This window comes from Chrysochloris asiatica, unplaced genomic scaffold, assembly GCF_000296735.1.
Source record: "Chrysochloris asiatica unplaced genomic scaffold, ChrAsi1.0 scaffold00055, whole genome shotgun sequence".
NCBI classification, from domain to species: Eukaryota; Metazoa; Chordata; class Mammalia; order Afrosoricida; family Chrysochloridae; genus Chrysochloris; species Chrysochloris asiatica.
Window position 1 is genome coordinate 6,921,808 of NW_006408573.1, and position 23,512 is coordinate 6,945,319.

Consider the following 23,512-nt stretch of genomic DNA (forward strand, 5'->3'; position numbering starts at 1 on the left):
GGAGGAACATCAACCCCCAAATGATAATTCTCTGTCCTTTCCTGGGAGATTCCCACACCTTGGTCCTAGTCCTCAGAGAGCTCGAGGTTCAGGTAAAGACAGATGAGACACGTCCTCAAATGAGTTTTGCCACACTTCTGTGACCAGGCTGCACAGCCGAGGAGGGAGAGGCAAGGGTTCCGTAGGACTTTATTTTGAACATCAGGGAGCTGAGGCCAGGGAAAAGGTCTCAAGGCCAAGAGCCTGGCACACCCTATGACCAGGATAGGCTATGGGACTTGGATTTGCCCAGCACTAGGGAACCATGACTAGTTCTTAAGTAGGGGTGTAATGGCATGGGTAGACACGTTTGGGAGAAGCCTGGGGGAAAGGGAAACTGGGGAGGGAGACTTTGTATTTAGACTTTTCCAGAGTAGGGGAAGTCTGAGCACCATAGAGAACCTCCCTCCACCCCCTCCCCAGCCCGGCTGGGCCTATGGGGCCAGAGGAGGACTGGGAGGCACCCGCCTGGGGCCTGGGAGGCAGCTGGCATCTTGCAACCCTACAATTAGTAGTCAGAGGAGTCGGGTGGCAGGGAGGCGGGCTGAGTTGCAGCTGGTTTCCTGGGCACTGTCTCTGCCTCTCCTCCACTTGTTGCCTCAGTGAGATGTCCAGGGGGCTGGTGGGTCCCCAGGCAGATAAAGAACTTGGGTCTTGGAAGGGGATGCAAAGAAATCTCTTGGATGGAAATCCAGAGAAACAGACTAACTGTGAAAGAGATGCTATATGGTGTACACTTACGACACTCACTTGCTGCTACAGAGCTTGTTTTGTTGTAAGTGCTGTTGAGTCGATTCGGATTCATAGAGTCTATTTTAATTCACTTAGGAGAGTAGAACTGCCCCATAGGGTTTTCTGGGCACTGCTGACCGCAAGGTCTGCAGTTCAAAACCACCAGCTGCTTCACGGGAGAAAGATGAGGCTGTCTGCGCCCATGAAGATTTAGAGTTTCAGAAACCATGGGTCGGAATTCACTCTGTGGTAGAAGGTTGGGTTCTTCTTTACAAGAGCACCGTCTCTAGGTCTTTTTCCTGAAGAGCCACTGGGCAGGTTTATAGTGCTAACTTTAACTATTACACCACTAAAGCAGTTAGGGAAATTAAACCCCAGAGAGGGACAGGAGCTTGCCAGGAGACACACAGCCAGTCAGAAACCAGGAGGGCGTCAGATACCAGATTTGTCTGGAGGACTGGAATGTGGAGGGCTCACACCTGAACATGGAATTCAAGACAAGGAAGTTGAGGGGCTGCCTGGTGGTATCACAGTGAGCAAGCTGGCCTTGGGTGGATGGTGAAGGGTGCCGGTATTTCAGCCCCCACCCCCATCTTCCTCCTGAGGGGAGGAGGGGCTGGGCGGGCTGCTGTCTGATCCATCTGGTTCTCCAGCCTGTCTGGGCACTGAGGTCTGTGAGGAGGGGCCCTGGTCTTACTGCCTCAGGTTCTCCTGCAGCTCCCAGGACCTGGGCCTTCTGCCCTGAGAGAAAGACTTCACATTGCCCTGGAGGAGGAAGATTAAGCTGACCAGCAGAAAGGCAGGTTTAGGACCAGTCTGACAGGTATCGCAATAGGGGTGTGTGCATAGATCTGACTTCAGCTTTCCCTCAGTTCTTTCAACACCTAAGTATGCTGCCTAGGCCTAGGGCCTTGTGCTGGCTGCTGGGAGATTCTCTGTCCTCCAGGAGCAGCTGGTGGGGCTACAATGCCATTTGACTAGAATGAGCCAAGCACGTTGAACTTTGAAGGGCTGGTATAGAGCGTCTGGTTCTCGAGCCGTACAAGGCCCTTGAAATCATTTGGTTTGGCCATGCTAAAGCAACCATAGTTCCAGCCATCACATAGTTGTTGTTGTTGTTAAATGCCATTGAGTTAGACCCGACTTATAGCTACCCTGTATAGGGATGCTATAAGTCAGAACCGACTCAAGGGCACCTAACAACATATAGGGGTTTCCAGGACTATAAGTCTTTAGGGGATCAGGCAACCTCATATTTCTCCCTCAAAGCAGCTGGTTGGTTGAACTGTCGACCTTTCCGTTAGCAGCACCAGGCTCCTTATTACTACTGTTGCTGTTGTTACAATGCATTAAGCATCTTTTTAAACCTCTTGTGAGCCCAAACTAATGCTGCCGTAACAAATGCGGCCGCCATGACCACATCTCTGCTGACTAGCTGCAGATGAAGGGGAGCCCAGAGGGCAGTGAGCAAGGGGACCCAATAATCGTCACTCTGTCTGTGACCATCCCTCTGCTCCTGAGACCCAGGGCTTCTCTCGTACACTGGAGGTGGAGGCTGGACCCCCTCCTCAGACATTCTCAGGAGCAGCCCTGCCTGGAGATGGAGGCCTGGAATGAGGCCCCGGCTCAACACTATCTCAATAGAGGTGCCAGGGAGTCTGGGGGGCCTGGCTGCACTGGATGGGGTCTGCTCTGTGTCTGGGAATGGCAGGTCAGCCCAGGGCTGGGGAGGTGGCTCTGAAGTCTGCTATCAGTGAAGGCCTGGCTCCTGGGGGTCAAAGGGCAGTATTTCAGCATGTTCCAGGGGCAACTTCCTGTTTGGTAGAGAAAACAGAAAGACCCTAGCAGGAAATGGTCTTCCCGCCATCCTCTTCCGCCGGCTCCATGGTGAAGTAGGGTCCCCATGGTTGTGTCACCTCCTCCTCCTTCCTTACCCCTCTGTACCCAGGATGGGGACTGGGGCCTTGGTGCCTTGAAAGCAGACCCCACTCTAACTAGCACTGACTTCAGGCTTGGTGACAGTGAGTTTTAGCACAAGCTGGGCTCCTGGAGTTGCCTCTTCTCCCCTCAGCCTCCAGGGCTTGCCACCCACTGGGTCCCTCATAACTAGGCCACAGGGAGAAAGGCACTTTAGTGCAGCCCCCAACCCCAGCAGAGAATCCCTTTATCAACTGAATTTAGACCCCTTTAACAGCAAGCTCCTACTGGAAGTCCAGACCCTCCCTGGACACTGTCCCCATGCTAGAACCATTTCAGTACATCCTTGATCAGAAAGCCAAGGTGTTCTTAATACCACCTCAACTTTGAGTTCTTAGAAAATGCTACTTTTAATAATCATTTCAACCAAATTTAACACATTTGTTGGTTAACTGTTTGGAGATTAAATGTAAAATTGCCTATAACTGTTTGGAAATTAAATGTAAAATTGCCTATAATAGCGTAGTGGTTGCGAATCGGGCTGTGAACCGCAAGGTCAGCAGTTCGAAACTAACAGCTGTTCCGCGGGAGAAAGATGAGGCTTTCTGCTCCCGTAAAGATTTACAGCCTCGGAAACCCGGGCTGTACAGGGTCACTATGAGTCGTAACCGACTCCACGGCACATAACAACAACATAATTTCACTACCTAGAGCGGACTGGAGACATGGTGCCACAGATACAGTGGGTTAAGCATTGGGCTGCTAACAGCAAAGTTGGTGGTTCAAACCTACTAGCTGCTTCTTTGGGAGAATGATGAGGCTCTCTGCTCCCAAAAACATATACAGGGTTAGATGAAAGCTATCTATTATTTATTGCATCCACACATCACCTGGACTTCACTTTCTGGGGCAGAGCCCACCCAGTGAATCCCACCTCTCTAGGGCACACTTTCAGTTATTTAACAAAGACTAACCTTTTTTGAGGGGGGTGCAGTGGTGGTTGAGCAGGTAGAATTCTCACTTTCTATGCAGGAGACTGCGTTCAATTTCTAGCCAGTGCACCTGAGGCCCAGTTACCACTGGTATGTCAGTGGAGGTTTGGGTGCTGCTATGGAGCTGAACGGGGTTCAGTGGAGTTTCCAGACTAAGTTAGACTAGGAAGAAAGACCTGGAGATGTACCTCTGAAAATTGGCCAATGAAAGCCCTACGGGTCATAGCAGCCCCGCCCACAACTGATTACAGGGCTATGGTGGGACTGAGCAGCGTTCATCTCATTAGGCCTGGGGGTGGAATTGGGGGCAGACTCCATGGCAACTAACAGCCACCTTTATTAAGTACTGGGATTCATTCCACTCAGTGTATTATCATGGTAACTCTGAGACATCAAATTTGCAGATGGAAACAAATGAGGTTCAGAGTAGGCAAGCAACTTCTTGGAGGCAGAGCAAAGACTAAAATGCAGGTCATCAGGTGCCGGAGTGTGTTGAAGTGAAGCATCGGTTCTCCAAATTAGATAAGCCTCATATTTGCTCCTCCTGCTCACACAGGAGCTGGGTTCCAGATCATTCTGCAGCCCAGACACCTATTCATTTATTCCTTTTCACATGCATTCTTTAATTAAATCACTCCATATTCTGTTACCCACACTCTCACCTCTGATGTCTTTGCCATGCTCTCAGGACGGGGTCCGCAGAATATGAACTTCATTTATTATAAAATATTGGGTTTGTCAGATGGTATTATGGACTGCCTCCCATCACCCATCGTCATCCCCACCACCTCCTGCAGAGGGCCCGAGGTGGGTGGGGCACCTGGACTGGGCCTTGGAGTGGACCTGCGTTTATAAAACCAAACGGGTCCAAGGACCCCCGGGCATATATATAATATATATACTGCATAGGCCGCGGCTTCCTTTCCAAGGTGTTCTGGGGGGTAGACCCTGGGAGAGAAGGAAGTTGTCTGTGGCAGGGATGGGCTCTGATCCAGAGCACAGGCAACTACATCAGTTCGAGTGGTTGATCAGCCTGGGGATATGGTCAGCCTGTGGCTGAAGGCCAGCCTTGCCCAGCTCCTCGAGTTGCTAGGCCACTTGGATCTGCAGGTCCTCATCCTCATCCAGGTCACTGGCTCCATCTCCAGTCTCCTCAGTACCAAAGCGAGCACTCCGGATCTTCCCGAAGAGGGGGGCATTCTGCTGCTGCCTTCGGAGCCTGTGGGGTGGGCAGGGTAGAAGGGGAGGTGTCAGAGCTCCCGTCTGGCCCTGCTGGTCCTTGATCCATAGCTACTGGTGCTGGCAATGGGACAGACACCAGGTGAAACCACCTCATCTCACAGAACCCTCTCAGCAGCCCCTGATCTAGAGGCTCCAAACTCAAGCAGCTGCCTTGGGAATGGACTAAGGTAGCTTAAAGAGGAGAAGGTTCTGGTTCCAGGTCATACTGCTGGGATCTGAACCCAAGCTTGGTGCCGAGACCAGAGAGCAGCGTCTGGGGTTAGTGGTGGGCGCTCTCACATTCCCAGCGTCAGTGAGAAAGTGCTTAGTCTCTTGAGGGCCCACTTCTTTTCTCACATTAAAATTCCTACAGTTAAAATTTATGAGGCAAACGGGGGTCTAAGAAGAGCTGGTGGAGGAAATGCCCATCCCCCATCCTCACAGCAGCCAAGTGGTCCCTTGGCTGCACCATTTTTTCATTTTTATTTTTTTAAATAATATTTTATGATGCTTGAGGTGAAAGTTTGCACAGCAAATTCAGTTTCCCTTTAAAAAATTTTTATACAAATGGTTTCATGCCATTGGTTACAATGCTGGCTGGCTGCATTTTACTGGAAGGCATGAATTATTAACAAGGCAGGGAGGGGCGCGGCCGGGGGCCTCCATTACTGCACTGTGATTTAGTGAGCTGTCCCCGGAACATTAAAGCACAAAAAGTTGGAAAATAAACCGAGGCAGCAGTCCTGGGGGCTCCGCCCTTCCTGATGGAAGCCCTAGAGAGACTGGGCAAAGCCTCTAGTCCATTTTGGGAGTTTATGGCTCCTAAAGAATGTGGCAGGCGGAGCAGCATTTTGGGGTGGGGGTGTGCTCAGAGGTGGGAGCAGCAGAGCCAGCCAGGCACTGAGCCTGTCTGGACCCATGCCAAGCCCCTGCACAACACGCCAAGGTTGACATCCCAGGTAGTTCTCACAATCACCCTCATTGACAGATGGGGAAACAGAGGCTTGGCTGGCCAGGCCACACAACTGTCAAGTCTGGCTCCCTGGCCCATGTGCAAAGTCACATAATCGGCATTTATTATGTGCCGAGTACTTTACATAACCAAGGATCCGCTCATTTAATTCTCACAACAACCAAGACGTAAGAACTACCATCAGTGTCATTTTACAGATGAAGAACCTACACTCTGACAGATACACAGAGGTTCAGTTAGTGGTCTAAGTCCACGCAGCTCCTAAGTGCAGAGCCAGGACTCGCCGGCACCAGACAATCTGACTGCGGAGCTGGGCTAGTCAGCAGGCCCGGACAGAAAGGCTAGTCAGTGCTGTGGCTTCTGAAATGAGAAGTGGGGCGGGCCCTGGACTTGAAGCTCTCTGAACCTTCTCTAGGTTCTAGGGGGTGCAGGGAGGGGGAGTGTGATGGATGAGCTCTCCAGACCCTCCCATCCTCCTTCACCGAGGCTGATGGGTGCTGTCCAGCCCCCTCCAATCCCTCAGATCCCAGTTGGCATGTAGCCCCAGGTCATTATTCTTTTTGTCAATGACTCCCCTGCACTCCTTGGCCCTCCCCACCACCCTCACTCCTTTGGCCTGGCCTCTTTGTCCTTCCTGCCTCCACATCACCCACCCACCTGCCTGCTGGAGGAGAAAATTCCAGGGTTTCCAGCTGCTCTCACTTCCTGCACCCCACTTCCCAGATTTCCTGGTCCTTGGCCCCATTCCTTCCTGCCTGGAGGGGACAGGCCCGGGCCAGATCTCCTCCTCCTCCTCTGTCTCCCCCTCTAGTCCTAGTTTGGGGTTCCACCCCTGGAAAATTTTCTCTGGCCTGTCTCCATGGCCCAGCTGTGAATCCTCTCCCTGTAGGGCCCCCACCTGCGCTGCCCTCCCCGGCCTACCTGGACTGCAGGTGCTCCAACTGCACCTGCAGGTTCTCGCTCTGTTCTGTCTGCTCATCCAGTGACCGCTGTAGCTTGCGTGCCTGGTTGTGGGCCTCATCCAGCTGGGGGTGAGTAAGGCCAAGAGTGTGGGGTCATCCTGGGCTGGGGCAATTGGCCTGGACCACCCATTACCATTTCTCAGTGCGGACATCCTCCTCCAAGAGTAATTCTTATCTTTCCTTCAAGGGCAAGGCCCACTTTCTTCAGAAGGCATACCTTTTGTCTGTCTCTATCTATCCCTGTTGCTCTTCCTAGCCACACCTACTCATGCATCCATTCTTCCAGCACTCAAGTACCCATCTATACTTATAAATATGTTCATTGGACCATTTGTCCACAGAGATATTCATCTGTCCATGGAAACACTTACTCAGCATTCATGAATCTATTCAGCCACCCGGTCACTCTGTTTATCTATATATCCTTCCACTCTCTATAAGACACATGACAATCTTCGTATCTATCTGCCTTTCCTTTATCTGTCTGTTCATTCTTCCATCCATTCATCTATCAGCTGTCTATCTTTCCATTCAGTCACCCAGCCATCCATCTTTCTATACACCCGTATCACCATTCATCCATCTGCCCACCCACCCGTCATCATCCATCCATTCATCTAATCAGCCATCAGACAGCTGTTGCTACCTTACCCATCCACCCTCTCTCCCATCATCTCTCCTCAGTCTGCCCATCTATTCCTTCCTCATCTTGTCACCCATCCAGGGAGCCATTTTTCTATTCTTCCATTCACATCCACCCATTCATCCATCAGTGACTCACCCACCCAGCCTGTCCATTCCCTGCTCTCCTCCAGCCCACAAGTGTGGACTCCTTCATCTACTTGCCCACTCACTCCCTCTATCTACCCTGGACACCTATGGAGAGGAAGGCTCATACCAGGCGCCGAGGACCCTGCAGCCCCCTCTCCTCTCACAGCCAAGGTCTGAAGGTCCTCCTTGGGACCCCGGCAGGTACTTACTTCATCCTCAGCCTGGGCCAGCTCTTTCTTGAGCTCTTCCACTCTCAGACGCAGTTTTTTCACCTCTGCCTCATGCTGCTCCACCCGCCGGTTGGCATGAGTCAACTCTGCCACTTTCTCCTGGAACTGCTTCTTCAGCTTGCTGTGTACATGTTTCAGGTCTGCCAGCTCCTGCAGGGGGCAGAGATGGGCTTAGGAGGCCCAGTATCAGACCAGACACCATGCCAGGGAGTCCTCGAGGGCCAGGTAGTTAATTCTAGGGGTGCTGGATGTCTCCCTTCCCAGAATCTCTCCATCTACTGTCTGTAATAGCAGCATTAGCATTCAATGCCTCAAGGCTACAACATCAATCTCTCACACATCCCCCTGGCCTGGAAGGACTCCCAGGAGGGCTAATGCATAGCAACACCTCCTCCAGGAAGACTGCCTTGCCTGCCTCAAGCTCATGATGACCTAACTCCACCTATTCTAAGTCTTCACACAAACATGCTCAACACGGACCAAGGGACTCTAGGCTGAGGGTGAGAAAGACAGGTTCGTGCTAACCTTTCCATTCACCATGGGGTGGCCCGGGTCTATCTTAACTGACCTGGCAAGGACCTCTACCAGCCCTCCTCATGTTCTCACCCCTCTGGGCCTTTGCTAACACAGTCCCCCTTGCTAGTTATTATGCCTTTTCTTTCAACTCTACCTGTCAACACCTGCCCTTCCAGGTCCCACTGAAACGTCATCTCCTTAAGGCAACCTGAAGCCCCATGTGCAATGACTCATTTCTGTCTCCAAAGTTCATGGGTGGTGAAGAGCTAAGCTCTGGAGTCAGAGAGGGCTAGGTTCAAGTCTGGCCTTCCTCCTTCATTCAATAAACCCTCTCGCAACACTGCAGCGTGCCTGCAGATACAAGGAGACTTAGACAGGAGCCCTGCCCCGCTGAAGCTCATGATCTACTGAAGGTGAGACAATAAACACACATGTGGACAAGTAGCATAATGTCAGGTAGGTACAGCCACTCTGAAAACACTGAAGCAGGACTGAAAAGAGACAGGGTGAGGATGGTTGGCAGTTTGAACAAATGGCCAGAGGGGTCACCTAAAGAAGTCAAGGAGGAATGTGAGATGGCAAAAGCATTCTAGACAGAGAACACAGTCTGTGCAAAGGCCCTGGGGTGGAAATAAACTTGGTGGGACTGTGGTTGATGGGCAATGAGCAGGGGGATGTGAGAGACAAGGAAGCAGGCTGGACAGGCGGGGCCCTGGAGGCCTTTTGAGTTTTCCTCTGAGCACAGTGGGTGATACATCTAATGGACGTGTGAAGAAGATGCCCGTATGCTGAGAAAAGACGGGGACAAGAAAGGAGGCAGGGAGCCCAGGAGTTGTGAGTGGTCCAGACAGATGATGGTGGTGGCATGGAGAAGACAAGTGGCCGACTCAGCACACAACCTGGAATTTGAGACAAGAGGACTCTGGAGAGGGACTGGAGGTGGGAGGGGTGAGAAGAGAGAAGCAGGGACTCCTCTAATGTGGCTCAGCAGCTGAGGGTAAAGGTACCATTTAGTGCGGTGAGAGGGCTGCATGGGCAGTAATGGACAGTGTATTCAGTGTATCCAGAACACACCCTGGAGCCAAGAGTCGGGAATTCCGGGAAGGGATGGATCTGGAGCTGGGTGCATACATGGGATTTCAAGTACTGGGTCTGGGGATGAGCTGAGCAGGAGCCTGGGTGTTGGAGAGGAGAAGAGGTCTGAGAACAGGATGAAGAACCAGCAAAGGAGATGCCTGCCTCAGTGATGACATCTGTAAAATGGGGCTAGGCACTGAGTCCATCCTCCTTGTTCCATCTCCACCACCTTCAGCCTGGAGCAGCAACAGCTTCCAAATCCGCCTTCCACACAGCGACCAGTAAGCACTGGAAATGCCAGCTTGCTCATACTCCTCCTACTTCAAGCTCTTCAAAGGCAGCCCTCGTCTCCCATCACATGACTATGCTCACTCCCTTCCAGCTACATTTGTTCCTCCAAAGCATCATGGGACATCTGCTCAGGCTGTTCCTCTTGGAACATTCTTCCCATCTCTGCCTCCAAATCAGTTCAACACCATATTAACACCCGCTCTTCCCTGAGACCTTGGCTCATGAAAGCCTTTCTAGGACCCTTGGCATGGAGCCCTGTGATCAGTGTGACTGTGACACAGGGAGCTGCCTAGAGCAGGGCCTGCACGCAGAAGATACTCGATGAATAGTTGTTGAATGAATGAGAAGGTGGCTGAGAGGATTAAGCAAGTGAAGGGACAACAGGACCTGAATACAGTAGGTATAATGCAGCAACTATTACTACCATGGGACCTGGGCATACAGTAAGTATTTAATAAATGCAGCTACTCTCATTAAAACTCTGTCTGGCACATAGTAGGTACTCAATAAATGCAGCTACTATAATTACCACTGGAGTCCTGGTGTGGCACTGTAGGATAAGCACTGGACTGAAAGGCCAGTTTGAACTGCAAGGTTGGTGGTTCAAACTCACCAGGTGCTCCTTGGAAACCCTATATAGGATCGCTGAGTCGGAACCAACTTGACAGCACTTCACAACAACAATAATTACCACTGGACCTGGCACACAACAGGTGTTCAGTAAAGGCAGCTGCGGTGTGGCACTGTGGGTTTATGCATTGGACTGCAAGGTTGGCTTGAACCACAAGGTCGGAGGTTCAAGTTCACCAACTGCTCCTTGGAAACCTTATACAGGGTCGCTATGGGTCAGAACCAACTTGACGGCATTTAACAACATAATTATCACCAGGCCCAGCATACAGTAGGTGCTCACTAAATGTCTAGGAAGAACAGTTTCGAGGATGCTCACTTCCACTCATACGGATTCAGAGTGGCTTCTTCAGTGGTGCCTGGCCCCCGCTTGAGGGCCAGCGCAGGACACACAATAGGTGCTCTGCCAGGCTGGGCAATCTCTCACTGCCCCACCTTGTTCTTCTCGAAGAGTGCAGCCTGGCTGGCCCGCAGGTCACAGTCTAGAGCGCTGGTGGTCTGCCGCCGCCGCCGGGCCAGTGCCTCCTCCAGGTCCCCAACCTGAGCCCGTAGCTTCTTGTTCTCCCGCTCAAGGCCCAGCTTCTCAGTCTCCAGCCGCTCTCGACGACCCCATTCAGCTGCATTCTCTGCCTGCAGCCGCTCCATCTGTAGTAGGTGGGGACAAGGTGAAGGGTCCGGGGCGGGGAGAGGGGACACGGAAGGGCCTGAGCTGGACAGCCCCTCCCCGACCTCCTGGAGCCAGAAATGACTCCAGGAAGCAGGTCCAGCTGCAGCGGCTATAATTAACCTGGGCTTGTTGCATGGCGTGCAGGGCAACGTGAGGAGCTTCTGGTCTGTGTGTGGGGAGGGCCATCCCTGTGGACTGGGGTATCCCCCAGCACACACCTGGCTGATGGGAGAGCAGGATGTTCAGACCCCGGAGTCCCACAGTGACCTCACCTCTCCCCTCAGCTCAGCCATCTTCCTGTCCATGCTGGACCGTGCTCCCAGTTCATCCTCCAAGTCCTCAGATATGCGGCCCAGCTCATCCTGGTGTGTCTCCTTCAAGATGCTGAGCTGGAAGGATGCAGCCTGGCTGGTTATACGAGGTCCCAGGATGCTCCCCAAACCAGCCCTGGGTATAGGCACTGGCAGGGCTGAGGTGATGGGCCCCAGGGTATCCACAACAGACTTCTGCTCCCTCCAAAGTCTCTCACCTCCCATCTCATTACCATCAAGCCCACCTGCCAACCATTTGCCACAGCAGTATCCCAGAGTGAGCTTCAAAAAGATCAACTCAGTCATATTCCCACCCTGAAAACTCCTCGGATGGCTCCTGGGGCCCTTGGGATAAAGTCCAACCTGTCCCTATGGTCTCTCAGCCTTACACAACTGGGCACCTGCCCACCTCTGCTCCAGGCACAGCGGCTTCCTGCCTAACCCGTGAACACTCCCAGTTCCTGCCCACAGCAGGGCCTCTGCTCCGGGCCTCCCTTCTGCCTGCACCATGGGCTGTTCACATTCTCAGGCTGTCTTCTCCATCCTACTTCCCACTAGAATGCAAGTCTGGGAGGACAGGGACCTCAGTCTGTGTCTACTTCTGAATCCCCACGTGACCTCAGCACAGAGTGTTGTTGCTGATGCTATCGAGTCGATTTCAACTCCCAGTGACTCCCTGGCAGAGAGCACAACATCCCCACAGGCTTTCCTAGGCTGTCACCTTTATAGGGGATTCCTGGTGCAACACTGTAGGATCAGCACTGGACTGCGAACCCTGAAGTCGGCTGTTCAAACCCATCAGCTGCTCCTTGGAAACCCTCTACAGAGTCACTATGAATGGGAACAACTTGATGGCACTTAACAACAACAATCTTTATAGGAGCAGACAGCCAGCTTTCTCCAACAGTGTTACTGGATGGATTCAAACAGTTAACCTTTCAATTAGCCACTGAGATTGTCACCAGGGCGCTCTTACAGCACAAAGTAGCCCTCACAGACACTGATTAAATGAATCCAGTGGATCCAAACAATGGTCAGTACGAGGGTGCAGGGTGGGCAGCACAAGCAATAGCTGGGGTCTTTTAAAAGAATACAGATTCCCCAATAACAAACTAGGGCTCCAACCAACCACATGGGTAAGTCTGAAATACATGCGTTGAGGGAAAGAAGCCAGATCCAAAAGAGAACCGTGGTAATTGCCTGCCAAATGGCACATTCAAGTTTCAGTTGCTTCTTTATAAGCAATTATACTTAACAATTTGAAAAAAATTAGACAGATTCTTATACCTAATCCCCAGAGGGTGGAGTCCTGGACACCTGGGTGATGCTGTAGGACAAGTACTAGACAAGGTCGGTTGTTCACACCCACTAGTCTGTAAGTCTATATAGGGTTGCTATGTGTGGGAACTGACTTGAAGGTACTTAACAACAGGGTGGGGAGACTTCGTATTTTAGAGGTTCCCTAAGAGATTCTAATAGGAGACCAGGTCCAGAATGTAAGATTAATTAATATAAGATAAGGCTGCTTGCAGAGCTCTGAGGTCTGTGGACTTCTCACCTTCTGGAAACAGGGGATCCAGACTGGCTTTTCCTGGGTGACTGCGCCCCCTAGTGGCCACGCCCCCGGTGGACATCAGGACCTTCATAAGCAGCAGCAATGGTGGACCAACCGTAATTTAGTGCTCCCTTTGCTTAATAAGTGCAGGACTTCCTTCTCTGCCAGCTAAAACCTCAGTTTCTTCAGCAATAAAATGGGAATGTTAGAACTCAGCTCCCTGACTGCCTTGAGGCTTCAGTGAGATCTGGCACACATTAGGTATTCAATGAATAATGCCTTCAAACTCCTCTCCCTCATCTTGGCCTAGACAGTCCCGTGAGATCTGGCCCTTCTTGAAGAAACTTTTTCTCTCAGTTACATTTTCCAGCCACCTGGCCTTCAGTTTCTCTCACACTCCAGGCTTGCTCCTTCCCCAGGCCCTTTGCACATGCTGTGCCCCTATACCGTCTCAGAACAGCATCTTTAAAACCTTTCAGGTCTTGACCCAAATGTCACCTTCTCAGAGAGGACATCCCTGGTGACTGGCCCGGCCCTCTCATTCTGGTTTACCTTCTGATGGTTTGTGAACGTATCTGCCTGGTTACTTTGTTCCCCACTTGCCCAAAAGGCAAGTCCGTGGGCTGCAAAGTTGGTTTGAACCACAAGGTTGGCAGTTCAAGCTCACCAGCTGCTCCTTGGAAACCCCCTATACAGGATCACTATGTGTCGGAAGTGACTCAAGGGCACCTCACAACAACAGCAACACTAACAATCCCATTCCTAATGCTGAGATGCAACGACATACTGCTGCCTCCTCTGAGAAGCCCTCCTGGTCTCCAGGACTTACTTGCTTGAGCATCTCCTGCTTGGTCTTGTTCAGTTCCTCGTACTTGACCTTCCACTGGCTGAGCTCCCCCTCAAGCTTCTCAATGTTCCTGCTCAGAGTCAGTTTATCCCTGGGGGGAGGGGGAGAAGAAGGGGAAAGGTAAGATTACAGGGGTCCTCTGCTCAGAGTCTGAGTCCAAATTAAGGGTGGCTCTGCCTGGCACACCTGTCCTGGTCTAGTCTATAAAGTCATTGTCTTGGCATTCAAAACCCCAGCTGTCACACCGTGGCAAGTGCCTCGCTCCCATTTCTTCTGGTGCAGCAACTGTTCACAACTATAGTTGCTCAGCCCACGGGCACCTGGCATCTCCAGGCAAGTGCCTCCTTCCCTCCTTCTGACCCCTTGGTTCATCTTCAGGGTGGAGCTCCCACCTAATCTGCTTTGTATACTGTGGTCCCTGTCAGGCTTGGTGGGAGCACACGGTCCTATGGTTAGAAAGGTTGGAAAACGCCGCCCAGTGGCTCCGGCCATCATGGTGCCCACCTTGCACTTTGCCTTAAACATGAATGAGATGCCACAGCCGAGGAGCTCAGTGCCTGTCCCTAGGACACACGAGGTGTGCAGCCCCCAGCTGTGTGTATCGTCACCACCCACTCCACCTGGTCTCCTTGAGACTCTAATATTCCACAGGGACCTTGGAGGGGGTAATGCCACCTGCTAGGAGGCACATAAGAAATTTGTGGGGACATTTTGGGATGTCACAATGATTAGGAGATCATTGAATGGGAAGGGGGTACCAACAGCCTACAACCCCCAGGACATCCCATTCGTTTAGGAATTACCCTGCATTCTGTCCATTAGATATTCCCAGGCCAAGCCTCCCTCTGGCTGACACAGAACACAGGCACCGTTAGCGTTTTCACAAGCAGTCTTCTCCAGGGTAAGAAGGCCTGCACACTCAGAGGGAAGACTGCAGTCTGCTTTGTTCAGAACCGTACAAGAGTCTGGCTGGCTCTCAGGAAATCTCCCCACCCACTGCGACATCATTCAACATTCGAATTGCCAACTCCGCATATGGCCCCAGCTGCCTCTGTAGCTGTCCTGTGAAGTGACTTAAATGAGGACAAACATGGAAAGCCCTTAGCACGGCGCCTGACTCAGAGCATGTGCTCTGGGAGTATTTGCTTATCACCGTCATTGTAATTGTTAGGGCTCTACGTCAATCTGACTAGGCCAGGATTTCCAATGGTTTAGCACTTAAGATGTGCTTATTCCCGTGGTGATGGAACATGATACAGGCATAGTTAACCCTGATGAGTGGCTATGAACAGACAATCAAGTGAAGGGATGCTTCCTTGGGGGTGTGGCCCGCTCCCAATATAATGATCATGTGAAAAGGATCTCTGTCTTCTGCTGGGGGCCTGGGATTCTGCAACTTTGTAAGCCATTTTCTTGATAACACATGTCTCTCTCTTTATATACATATATGTTTCACTGTTTTGCTTCTCTAGGAAACTGGGCCTAAGATAGTAATCATCATCATCATCACTATCTGTTATGAGTTGAACTGTGGCCCTCAAAAAGATGTGTTGTGGTCTAACCCTCAGTGCCTGTGGATGTGACCTTGTTTGGATGTAGGATCTTTCGAGACGTTGTTGGCTGAGGTATGGTGAGGTCATGTTGGAGTAGGGTGGCCCATATCCAATAGGACTGGTGTCTATATACAAGGGGGAGCAGAGACACAGCCAGAGACACTAAAGGAGGATGGTCATGAAAAGACAGAGGCAGACACTTTATCTACAAGCCAAGAAACCACCAGGGCCCAGGTGATAGGAGGAGGGAGAAAGCCCTCAGACACCGAAGCCCTGATGACATCCTGATATAGGACGTCCAGCTGCCAAAACTGCAAGACAATACATTTCTGTTGTCTGAGGGCCACTCAGTGTGTAGTGGTGTTCGTTGTGGCAGCCCGAGGTAACGCAGCATACACTACCACACCACATAAAGGTACAAGGTCGAGACTGTCACCATTGCTTCTAGCGGAGCTTGTGCCTGAGCATTTCCACACATATACTGTATTAAAGATTGCTTCCTTTATGTTTCTATTGTATTGTTGCTGTAAAGTACTGCCAAGTCGGTTCCGACTCACAGCAACCCTGTACAGGGTTTCCGAGGAGCGGCTAGTGGATTTGAACTGCTGACCTTGTGGTCTGGTGCATTATCCCACAGCGCCACACCAGGGCTCCTGCAACTCTATTGTTGTTGTTGTTGTTAAGTGCCGTCGAGTCGGTTCCGACCCATAGCGACCCCGTACAGGGTTTCCGAGGGTGTAAATCTTTACGGGAGTAGAAAGCCTCATCTTTCTCCCGCGGAGCGACAGGTAGTTTCGAACCGCTGACCTTAAGGTTCGCAGCCCGATTCGTAACCACTACACTACCAGAGCTCCTTTAGGATAAGCCAAAAAGTATTGCTACTGGGGTTCCAGTTCATGTATGGGTTTATTCCAAACACAGCGTTTCAACATGTGTCTGTGATCAGGGCATGGCTGAAGACAAGTTCTCTCAATAATACGTTGCTTTAGTTTTGTTAGGGTGTCTTAGAATAAGAGCCCAATCAAAACAATGACTTCTGAGGAGATCTGCTGGGTCAGTTAAACACAGGCCAGAGAGGTCAGCTCAGAAAGTATGGTGATTGGTATCTGGGATTCCCAAGGGGTCGTCTTGGTAGATTTTCTCAAATGAACTTGGGAAATCACAGAGACTGATTAGAAAGAAGCTTTAAGAAAACGGAAAACTGCATTGGTGAGAAACAAGCCAGGAAAGTTGGTTCAAGAAATTGTTTTCCCTCATGATAATAATGCATCTGTCTATTCTTTGAGGGTAGTAAGGGCTGTCCTGTGAGATTTTCACTGGGAAACCTTACTTTATCCCCCCCACAGCTTTGAACTTGCCCTTTCAGACTTCTTTCTGTTCCCCAAATCCAAGAACATTTAAAAGGAACACGGTTTGAGTATCTTGAGGATGTTAAAACTGCCATTTTGCCGTGGTGTACATCAAAGGGCACAGAACTCTCTGGGGAAGAATCCCCACTGCTGACTCATAGCGGTGACCCTGTATAGGGTTTCTAAGGCCATAAATCTTTAGGGGAGCAGGAAGCTTCATCTTTCTCCTGTGGAGCAGCTAGTGGGTTTGAACTGCCGACTTTGTGGTTAGCAGTCCAGTGCTTATCCTACAGCGTCACCAGGGCTCCTTAGGGGAAGGTTTGTTGTTGTTGTTAAGTGCCGTCGAGTCGGTTCCAACCCATAGCGACCCTGTACAGGGTTTCTGAGGGTGTAAATCTTTACGGGAGTAGAAAGCCTCATCTTTCTCCCGTGGAGCGGCTGGTAGTTTCGAACCGCTGACCTTAAGGTTCACAGCCCGATTCGTAACCACTAGAGATGGAAATACGGTATTTTGAAGTGTATATAGACTAAGATGGAGGATATGCTGAGAAACAATAGCTAGCTTCTCATTTTGATATTTTTGTTTAATAAAGGTTTCTAGGATTTTGTAAGAATACTTTTTAACTTACCCTCATATATTCCAGTTGGGGCATGATGCTGAAAAATATATGTGTGTGCAGGCACACATTTAATTTCTGGGTAGCCTAGGGGAACATTCCTTATCAACAGCCTTGTGCCTGCTCATTGGAGACCTTTCTGTTCTCAACTCAACGCTGAGTGCTCCATCTTCCTCTGACAGGACTTAGCCGGCCACCACCCCTTCCTCCATGAGCAGTGTGGTTTGTCCTCCAGGACAGTCCTCTCCTGGATTCCCTTGCTGCTTCCTCCTCTCACTGACCTGTAAACTTTGGGGGGTTTCCAGGGCTTCCCTTCTTCCTTATCTGTATTCACTCCCCCGATCTCAACCAACCCCTGGCTCCCAGTCTCTCAGCACCATCTCTCTGCTGCTGGTTTATTATATTTTTATCTTCAGCCCAGACATGCCTTGCAAATTCACTAAAGTATCCAGCTGCCTTCCCCGACTTCAAACCCAACACTTCCCAAATCTAACTCCAGGTACAAATGGGAATTGTGTCCCCCCACCCAAAATTATGTCCCCCTGTGCTTGTGGCTGTCATTCCCTCTGGGAACAGTGTTCCCTTGGTTATGTTAAGGAGGCCGGATCAGTATAGGGTATGTCTGAAACCACTCAGTTTCAGTGTTGTAAGAGAAGACCAGGCACAGACGCAAGCATGCCCGAGTGCGTAAAAGACAGATGCCACGTGGAGATATCCAAGGGACAAGAAGAAGGATGCTAAAGCGATGGAGAGTAGGACTTCCCCCCGACAGGACACAGAAAGCCTCCCCTGTTGGTGGCACTTCTAGGCCCCAAACTGTGAGAAAATAAATTTCTATTTGTTAAAGTCATTCATTTGTAGAATTTCTGTTATAGCAGCACCAGAGAACTGAGACACTCCCTTCCCTGCTTTCACCATTACCTATGGCCCCTGGCATGGCACAACAGGATAACGCACTGTACCGTAAGGTCAGTTTGAACCTCGATGTTAGTGGTTCAAACTCACTAGCCGCTACAAAGAAACCCTATACAGAGTCGCTATGGGTTGGAACTGACTCGGAGGCACTTAACAACAACAACATGAAACCTATCTCCACTCTCGCCAACTGGTTGAATTCAACTAGGGCACTAGCTCCAAGGGTAGGGATTTATATCCTATTTATGGCTGCATCTTTAGAGCCAAGCACAGTGCCTGGCCCAGAGCAGTTGCTTCATACACACTATGTGAATAACTGATGACTTGCATTGGGTCCTCTGGGTGGAGCATCACTGCTTAAAGTCCCAGGACTGAAGTATACACAGCCCTTTTAACCTTTTGAGTCTCCTAGTCTAAAACAGCCACTGTCATTGTGGATTCTGAGGATGCCCCAGCATGCCTTGGACCCGCTCCTGGCCCCACCCATCTCCTGAGACTCACTCGCGCTCCTTAAGCAGCACCTTCTGGGACTCATCCAGCCGTAGCCGGAGGGCGGTCACTTTGGAAGTGTCCTCTTCAGTGGTGGTGGTGTCCTCCCAGGGCAGCCGGCTGCGCTCCTGACGGCCTGAGCTGCTCCGTGGGCCCCCGGCCCTTAGGCTGCGTGTCTCCCAGCAGCCCTCGAGCTCCTCTGGTCTGCTCTTCAGCAGGTTCTCCACCAGTTCCAGCTCCTGCAGGGACCCAGGTGGAAGCTGGACCAGAGGCCACCTGCTGGCCTTCCTCATGCCCTCCCCCTTGTCCCTCAGGTCCTGAAGTCAGTGTGCTGGGAGACCTTGAGCAAGTCACCTAACCCCTCTGGACTAAGTATGACAAGAGATCTGAACAAGGAAGAAAGGCAAATGGTTGGGTCCCCCAAGGAGCATGCGATGGGGAAGATTTAATTCAAGCATTGTAGAAGGTGCAGCCACCAGTAAGTGAATGGGGCTCAGATTCCCCTGCTACCTCGCCATCTCTGAAGAGGAAAGGACATACCTCCCTCTAGGCCCCAGAGCTGCACTCAGAGTCAGTCACAAACATTCCCTGTATCCTCAGCTTCCCCTGAGAAGTGGTGAGTTGCCTGCCACTGGCAATATGCAAACAGACAGTAGAATAATAACATGGTGGGACTGAATGCTAGAGCACGGCCTTCTATAAACAAGGATTAGAATTCTTCAGTGGAAATTCCAACTCCATGATGCCACTTTCAAGAGTGATTAGTAGCGTGGCAGATATGCACAGGGAGGTAGAACCAGCTTCTCAAAACAAAGACGGAAACAGTAACCTGCAGCTGGGCCCCCTCAGCCTCCCTTTCCCCTCTGTCCCTGCCTGGCTCCCCCCTGGCTTTTCCAGATGAGTCTCTTCCCAGTCAGGCCCTTGGTTTCAACCTGTTTGGACTGGATGGTGGCCCTTTGGGGTCCTGAAAGTAAACTTCTGCTTCTGCATCTCAGAGTGTCGATGGATGCTACCTGGTCTAAATTCTCTCTCCCACACGGGGACACACGGGGAGAAGGGGTTGCTTCAGGTCACAGAACTCAGGAGTGGATGGGTTGCAGTACAAACTCAGACTGTAAGCCTAGGGCTTCCACCATGGCACATACCAGCCCCCCAATGTGACTGACAACTAGAAAGGGACAGGACAAAGGGGTAGGGGGAGAGAAATATTATCAGCCAGGTAAGAAGAAGAGTACTTTGCAATTATACAAAAGCCTCAACAATTCCTGTTTATGGATGGGAAAAACTGTTGATAATTTTTTTTCTCAGTTACACTTATCTGTCGATTCTAATACAAACAACATATTGAAAACATGATATACTCTTATAGCCTAGTAATGGATGGAACAAACGTCATGATTTTTCCATCTCACTGGATGTATTTATAATTGATGTACCTATGTAATTAAAGGAGTCCTGGTGTGACGCTGGGGGTTGATGCGTTGGACTGTACCAGCCGTTCCTCAGAAACCCTATATGGGGTCGCTGAGTTGGAACTAACTTGACAGCACTTAGCAACAACAACGTAATTAAAAGAGTGATTTTTAAACTTCAAATTTCTTAGAACTCTTGTTCATAAACAGCACCATGAAGTTGGCTGATGGGTCTCTTATTCTTTGCCTCCAAATGAGATAATTGAATGCCACCTTCGAACACGAGAAAAGCCAAGTGGCGAAGGGCCTTCAGCCTGCAGGAGGCTGCAGTGCCCACTCTGGTCTACAGTGGAGAAGGGGTTGGGCAGACTTAGCTGGGGGAGCTGGGACCTCTGGGTCTTGGCTGGGGTGGGGGGAACCCTGAACTTAGACTCTGCTCCAAGGCAGCTTTTAGGGACAGCCTGCTGGCTCACAGGAGGCTACCCCCAGACCTACCAGTAACACTCCACCATGGACTCTGAGGCAGACTGACTGGGTTAAAACCCAGTTCCTCATCATCAACTGTATACCTTGGTACTTAACCTCTCTGAGCCTGTGTCCTCATTCATAAAGCAGATTCCTCACAGGGTGGCTGTGAGGATCACCTTCGCTAAGTACTAAGTGAGGCTGAACTAAGATCAAGTCCACTCTCTCTCCACTCCAACAACTCTGAGCTCTGTGAAGGCATCTACTGAATGTGGGTAGCTGTCACTAGTATGTGTCCAGCACCTGGAACTCCTCAGGCTAATCGTCCTCATTCCCCTAGTCCCAGCTTCAATGTGGTCCCTTCCAGGTAAGCTTCTGTGAAGCCCCCTCTCTAAAGTTTTTGTCCAGATTCAAGTTGAAGGGCTGGATTCTGGTGTGCCATTAACTTGATGCTCCCCGGGCAAATCCTGTTCATTCTCCTGCTCAAGGGGGGTAGTGCCATGGATCCAGGTGGAAGTGGAGATGCCATGGAACTGGGGTCTCTCTGCCCTGTGGGTCTCTGTGAGGCAGAGTCAGACCCAGAAGATTGAAACCTCCCAGGAGATCCAGTTCTGACTGGCTACTTTCTGAATTCCGAGACTCCACTTCTGCCCACGTCAACAGATCCTGTTTGCTTCTGAGACCCAGAGGAAAAGCCCTACCCAGCAGCCCCGGCCAAGCAGAGCTCCACCCCCTCCTGGTCAGCAACCCAGCCTCTGCCTGGTAGCCCTGCCCTATACCACCGCACCTGGCCGCCTGGTGGCATCTCCGACACGACGTCGCGTACGGGCTCTGGCTCCTGCTCGGGTTCAGGACCTTCGGACGTTCGGTCTGCAGCTCCCTGGGCGCCCCGCAGCCGCGCCAGCTCGCGGCCTCGCGCCTCGCACTCACCCTGCGCCTCCTGGCGCTCACGCCGAGCACCAGCCAGCTCCTTGGTTAGCGCGTCCAGGCGCTGGCGCAGCTGGCGCACCTCCTCGCGCGCGCGATTGCGCTCTGCGCGAACCTTGCTCCATTTTTCGCGCCAGTTAGCGGTGCAATCCGACCACCAGCGCATGGTCTTCTCCATCTGTGCCGCCCGCGCCCGAGCCTCCTCCAGCTCCCGCAGCCGCAGCTCCTCACGGCTTTCCCAGTCCCCGTCGGCCAGCAGCGTGGGTGCCGGTGGCAGGAGAAGCGCCGGCGGCGGGCCCGGCGAAGGCGTGCCGCTGGGCGGTGTGGGCGGTAGCGAGTCGGCCAGTCCCATGCGCTCTGGCGACGACGGGCTGCCAAGGATGGTCAAGAGACTACCCTTGGATAGCTGCGGGGACTCGGTCATCCGGGGACTTGGTCCGTGGCTCATGGTGCAGCTGGGTGGGAGGGTGGCGAGCTCTGTGCTTGAACTCCTTCCTGGCAGGGCTCAGGGGAGGTGCCCGGGACATGTGGGAGATGGCATACCAATGTGCATGGTGGACCCTGTGACCCCGGTTCTCCGGGCCACTGGGTGGGGGTCGTCTTCTTGGACCTGTGGGAGAACGGAACCATTATTAATTAGCCTGTAGCCACAGTCTAGAATAGCCACCATGCAAAGGATGGAACAGGCAGTCGGCACGGTGTGGAGGAGAGGAAGTGGTGTGCTTCAGAACCCCTGTGCGACTGGACTGTGATGAATCTGTAGCCCCCTCCAGCTTGCGGTAGTAGCACTGGCTGACCTGAAACCTTGCTTGGCTATCCTTGACCTTCCATCACCCTCATTGAAAGGTTTGCTACTACCCCATCCCTAACACAGGATGCTGTTTCTGCTTCCATCAGCCTGCTGCCAAGAGACCCCTCCCTGCCTTGGGTCATCTGAGATCTCACCTCCTCCTAGAAGTCTTCTTGGAGCACCTCAGGCCAGGCCTGCCAGCCCCTGCCTTTGTCTCCATCAGGGCACTAACCTCGCTGTACCATTTACCTGGGTCCATGTTTGTTCTCCATCCCCAGTGAGTTTGCTCAGGGCAGGGGCTGGGTCCTGGCCACTGGTTCACTCCAGCATATGATGATGACAGTGGCATCTGGTGAAGGGCTGACGACAGACCAGGCACCGAGTCCAGACCTTCATGTACTTTATCTCATTGATTTCTCTCAACAGACTTGAGGGAAATTATTATCACCATTCACTGAAGAGGAAACGAACCCTCAGTGAGGTTAAAGTCCCTGAGTTGATCCAGATATCTGAGTCCCTATCAGATTGGGGAGGATTTGTCACCATGCACGTAGTGGTTACGAATCAGGCTGCTAATCTCACGATCAGCAGTTCGAAACTACCAGTTGTTCCTGTAAAGATTTACAGATGAGGCTTTCTGCTCCTGTAAAGATTTACAGCCTCAGAAACGCTTTACAGGGTCGCTATGAGTTGGAACCAACTCCATAGCACATAACAACAACATCAACTGGTGATATGCTGGAAATGAACCAGTCTCTATTAGACAGGAGGGACGGTGCACTGCTTCCCTGCTAGAGCCAGTCCCTCCATGACCCCCTCACCCACAGCACACATCTTCTCTCCCTGGCTCCTGGATTTCATCTCAGCACTCCCCTCTGCCATTTATGGGCCACATCCCCCTTTAAAATAAGTAAAACAGATGTCCCTTGCTGTTCTCAACCTGCACCACTCTTTCTCTATTTTGGTCAGTCCTGTCCTGTGGCCTCAGGCTGACCAGCAGCCCCTCAGGAGATCAAGCCCTTTCTCCCCCATTCACTTGAGTCCCTGGCCCTCAGACCCTCACATCAGCCTAAGGCTCATCTGGGCAGTGATGTTGACTACTGGAACTCCCAACACTACCTGGTTCATGCTCTGTCTGTCAGCTCACGCTCTCATTTTCCACAACAATTACTTCAAACATCACCTCTGTCTAGTCTCAAACTCCATCACTCAGCAGATGATCTGATGTCATAGTTGGCAGTAAATGGGGGAGGCTATCATGGAT

The 23,512-nt window shown here is 51.5% G+C and overlaps 1 protein-coding gene across 1 annotated transcript; it reads right to left on the minus strand.

Moving 5' to 3' along the window:
* Positions 1-4,769: 4,769 nt before the first annotated feature.
* Positions 4,770-22,068, minus strand: CCDC102A (coiled-coil domain containing 102A). Its single transcript, XM_006863562.1, has 8 exons — positions 21,319-22,068; positions 18,667-18,893; positions 13,714-13,822; positions 11,291-11,407; positions 10,787-10,996; positions 7,817-7,987; positions 6,796-6,899; positions 4,770-4,899 (listed from the first exon to the last, which is right to left on the minus strand). Exons 1-8 carry the CDS (start codon positions 21,904-21,906, stop codon positions 4,770-4,772), a joined length of 1,656 nt encoding a protein of 551 aa, XP_006863624.1. The 5' UTR covers positions 21,907-22,068.
* Positions 22,069-23,512: the final 1,444 nt, after the last annotated feature.

What these genes read in the sequence shown, in the direction of transcription:
- CCDC102A (XM_006863562.1), bottom strand. Translation starts at nt 21,906, where the DNA reads ATGAGCCACGGACCAAGTCCCCGGATGACCGAGTCCCCGCAGCTATCC. An exon ending in AGATGCCACCAGGCGGCCAG is followed by an intron (nt 18,894 to 21,318) that starts GTGCGGTGGTAT and finishes GGGTCCCTGCAG; the next exon opens with GAGCTGGAACTGGTGGAGAA. An exon ending in TGGCTGAGCTGAGGGGAGAG is followed by an intron (nt 10,997 to 11,290) that starts GTGAGGTCACTG and finishes CACCTACTACAG; the next exon opens with ATGGAGCGGCTGCAGGCAGA.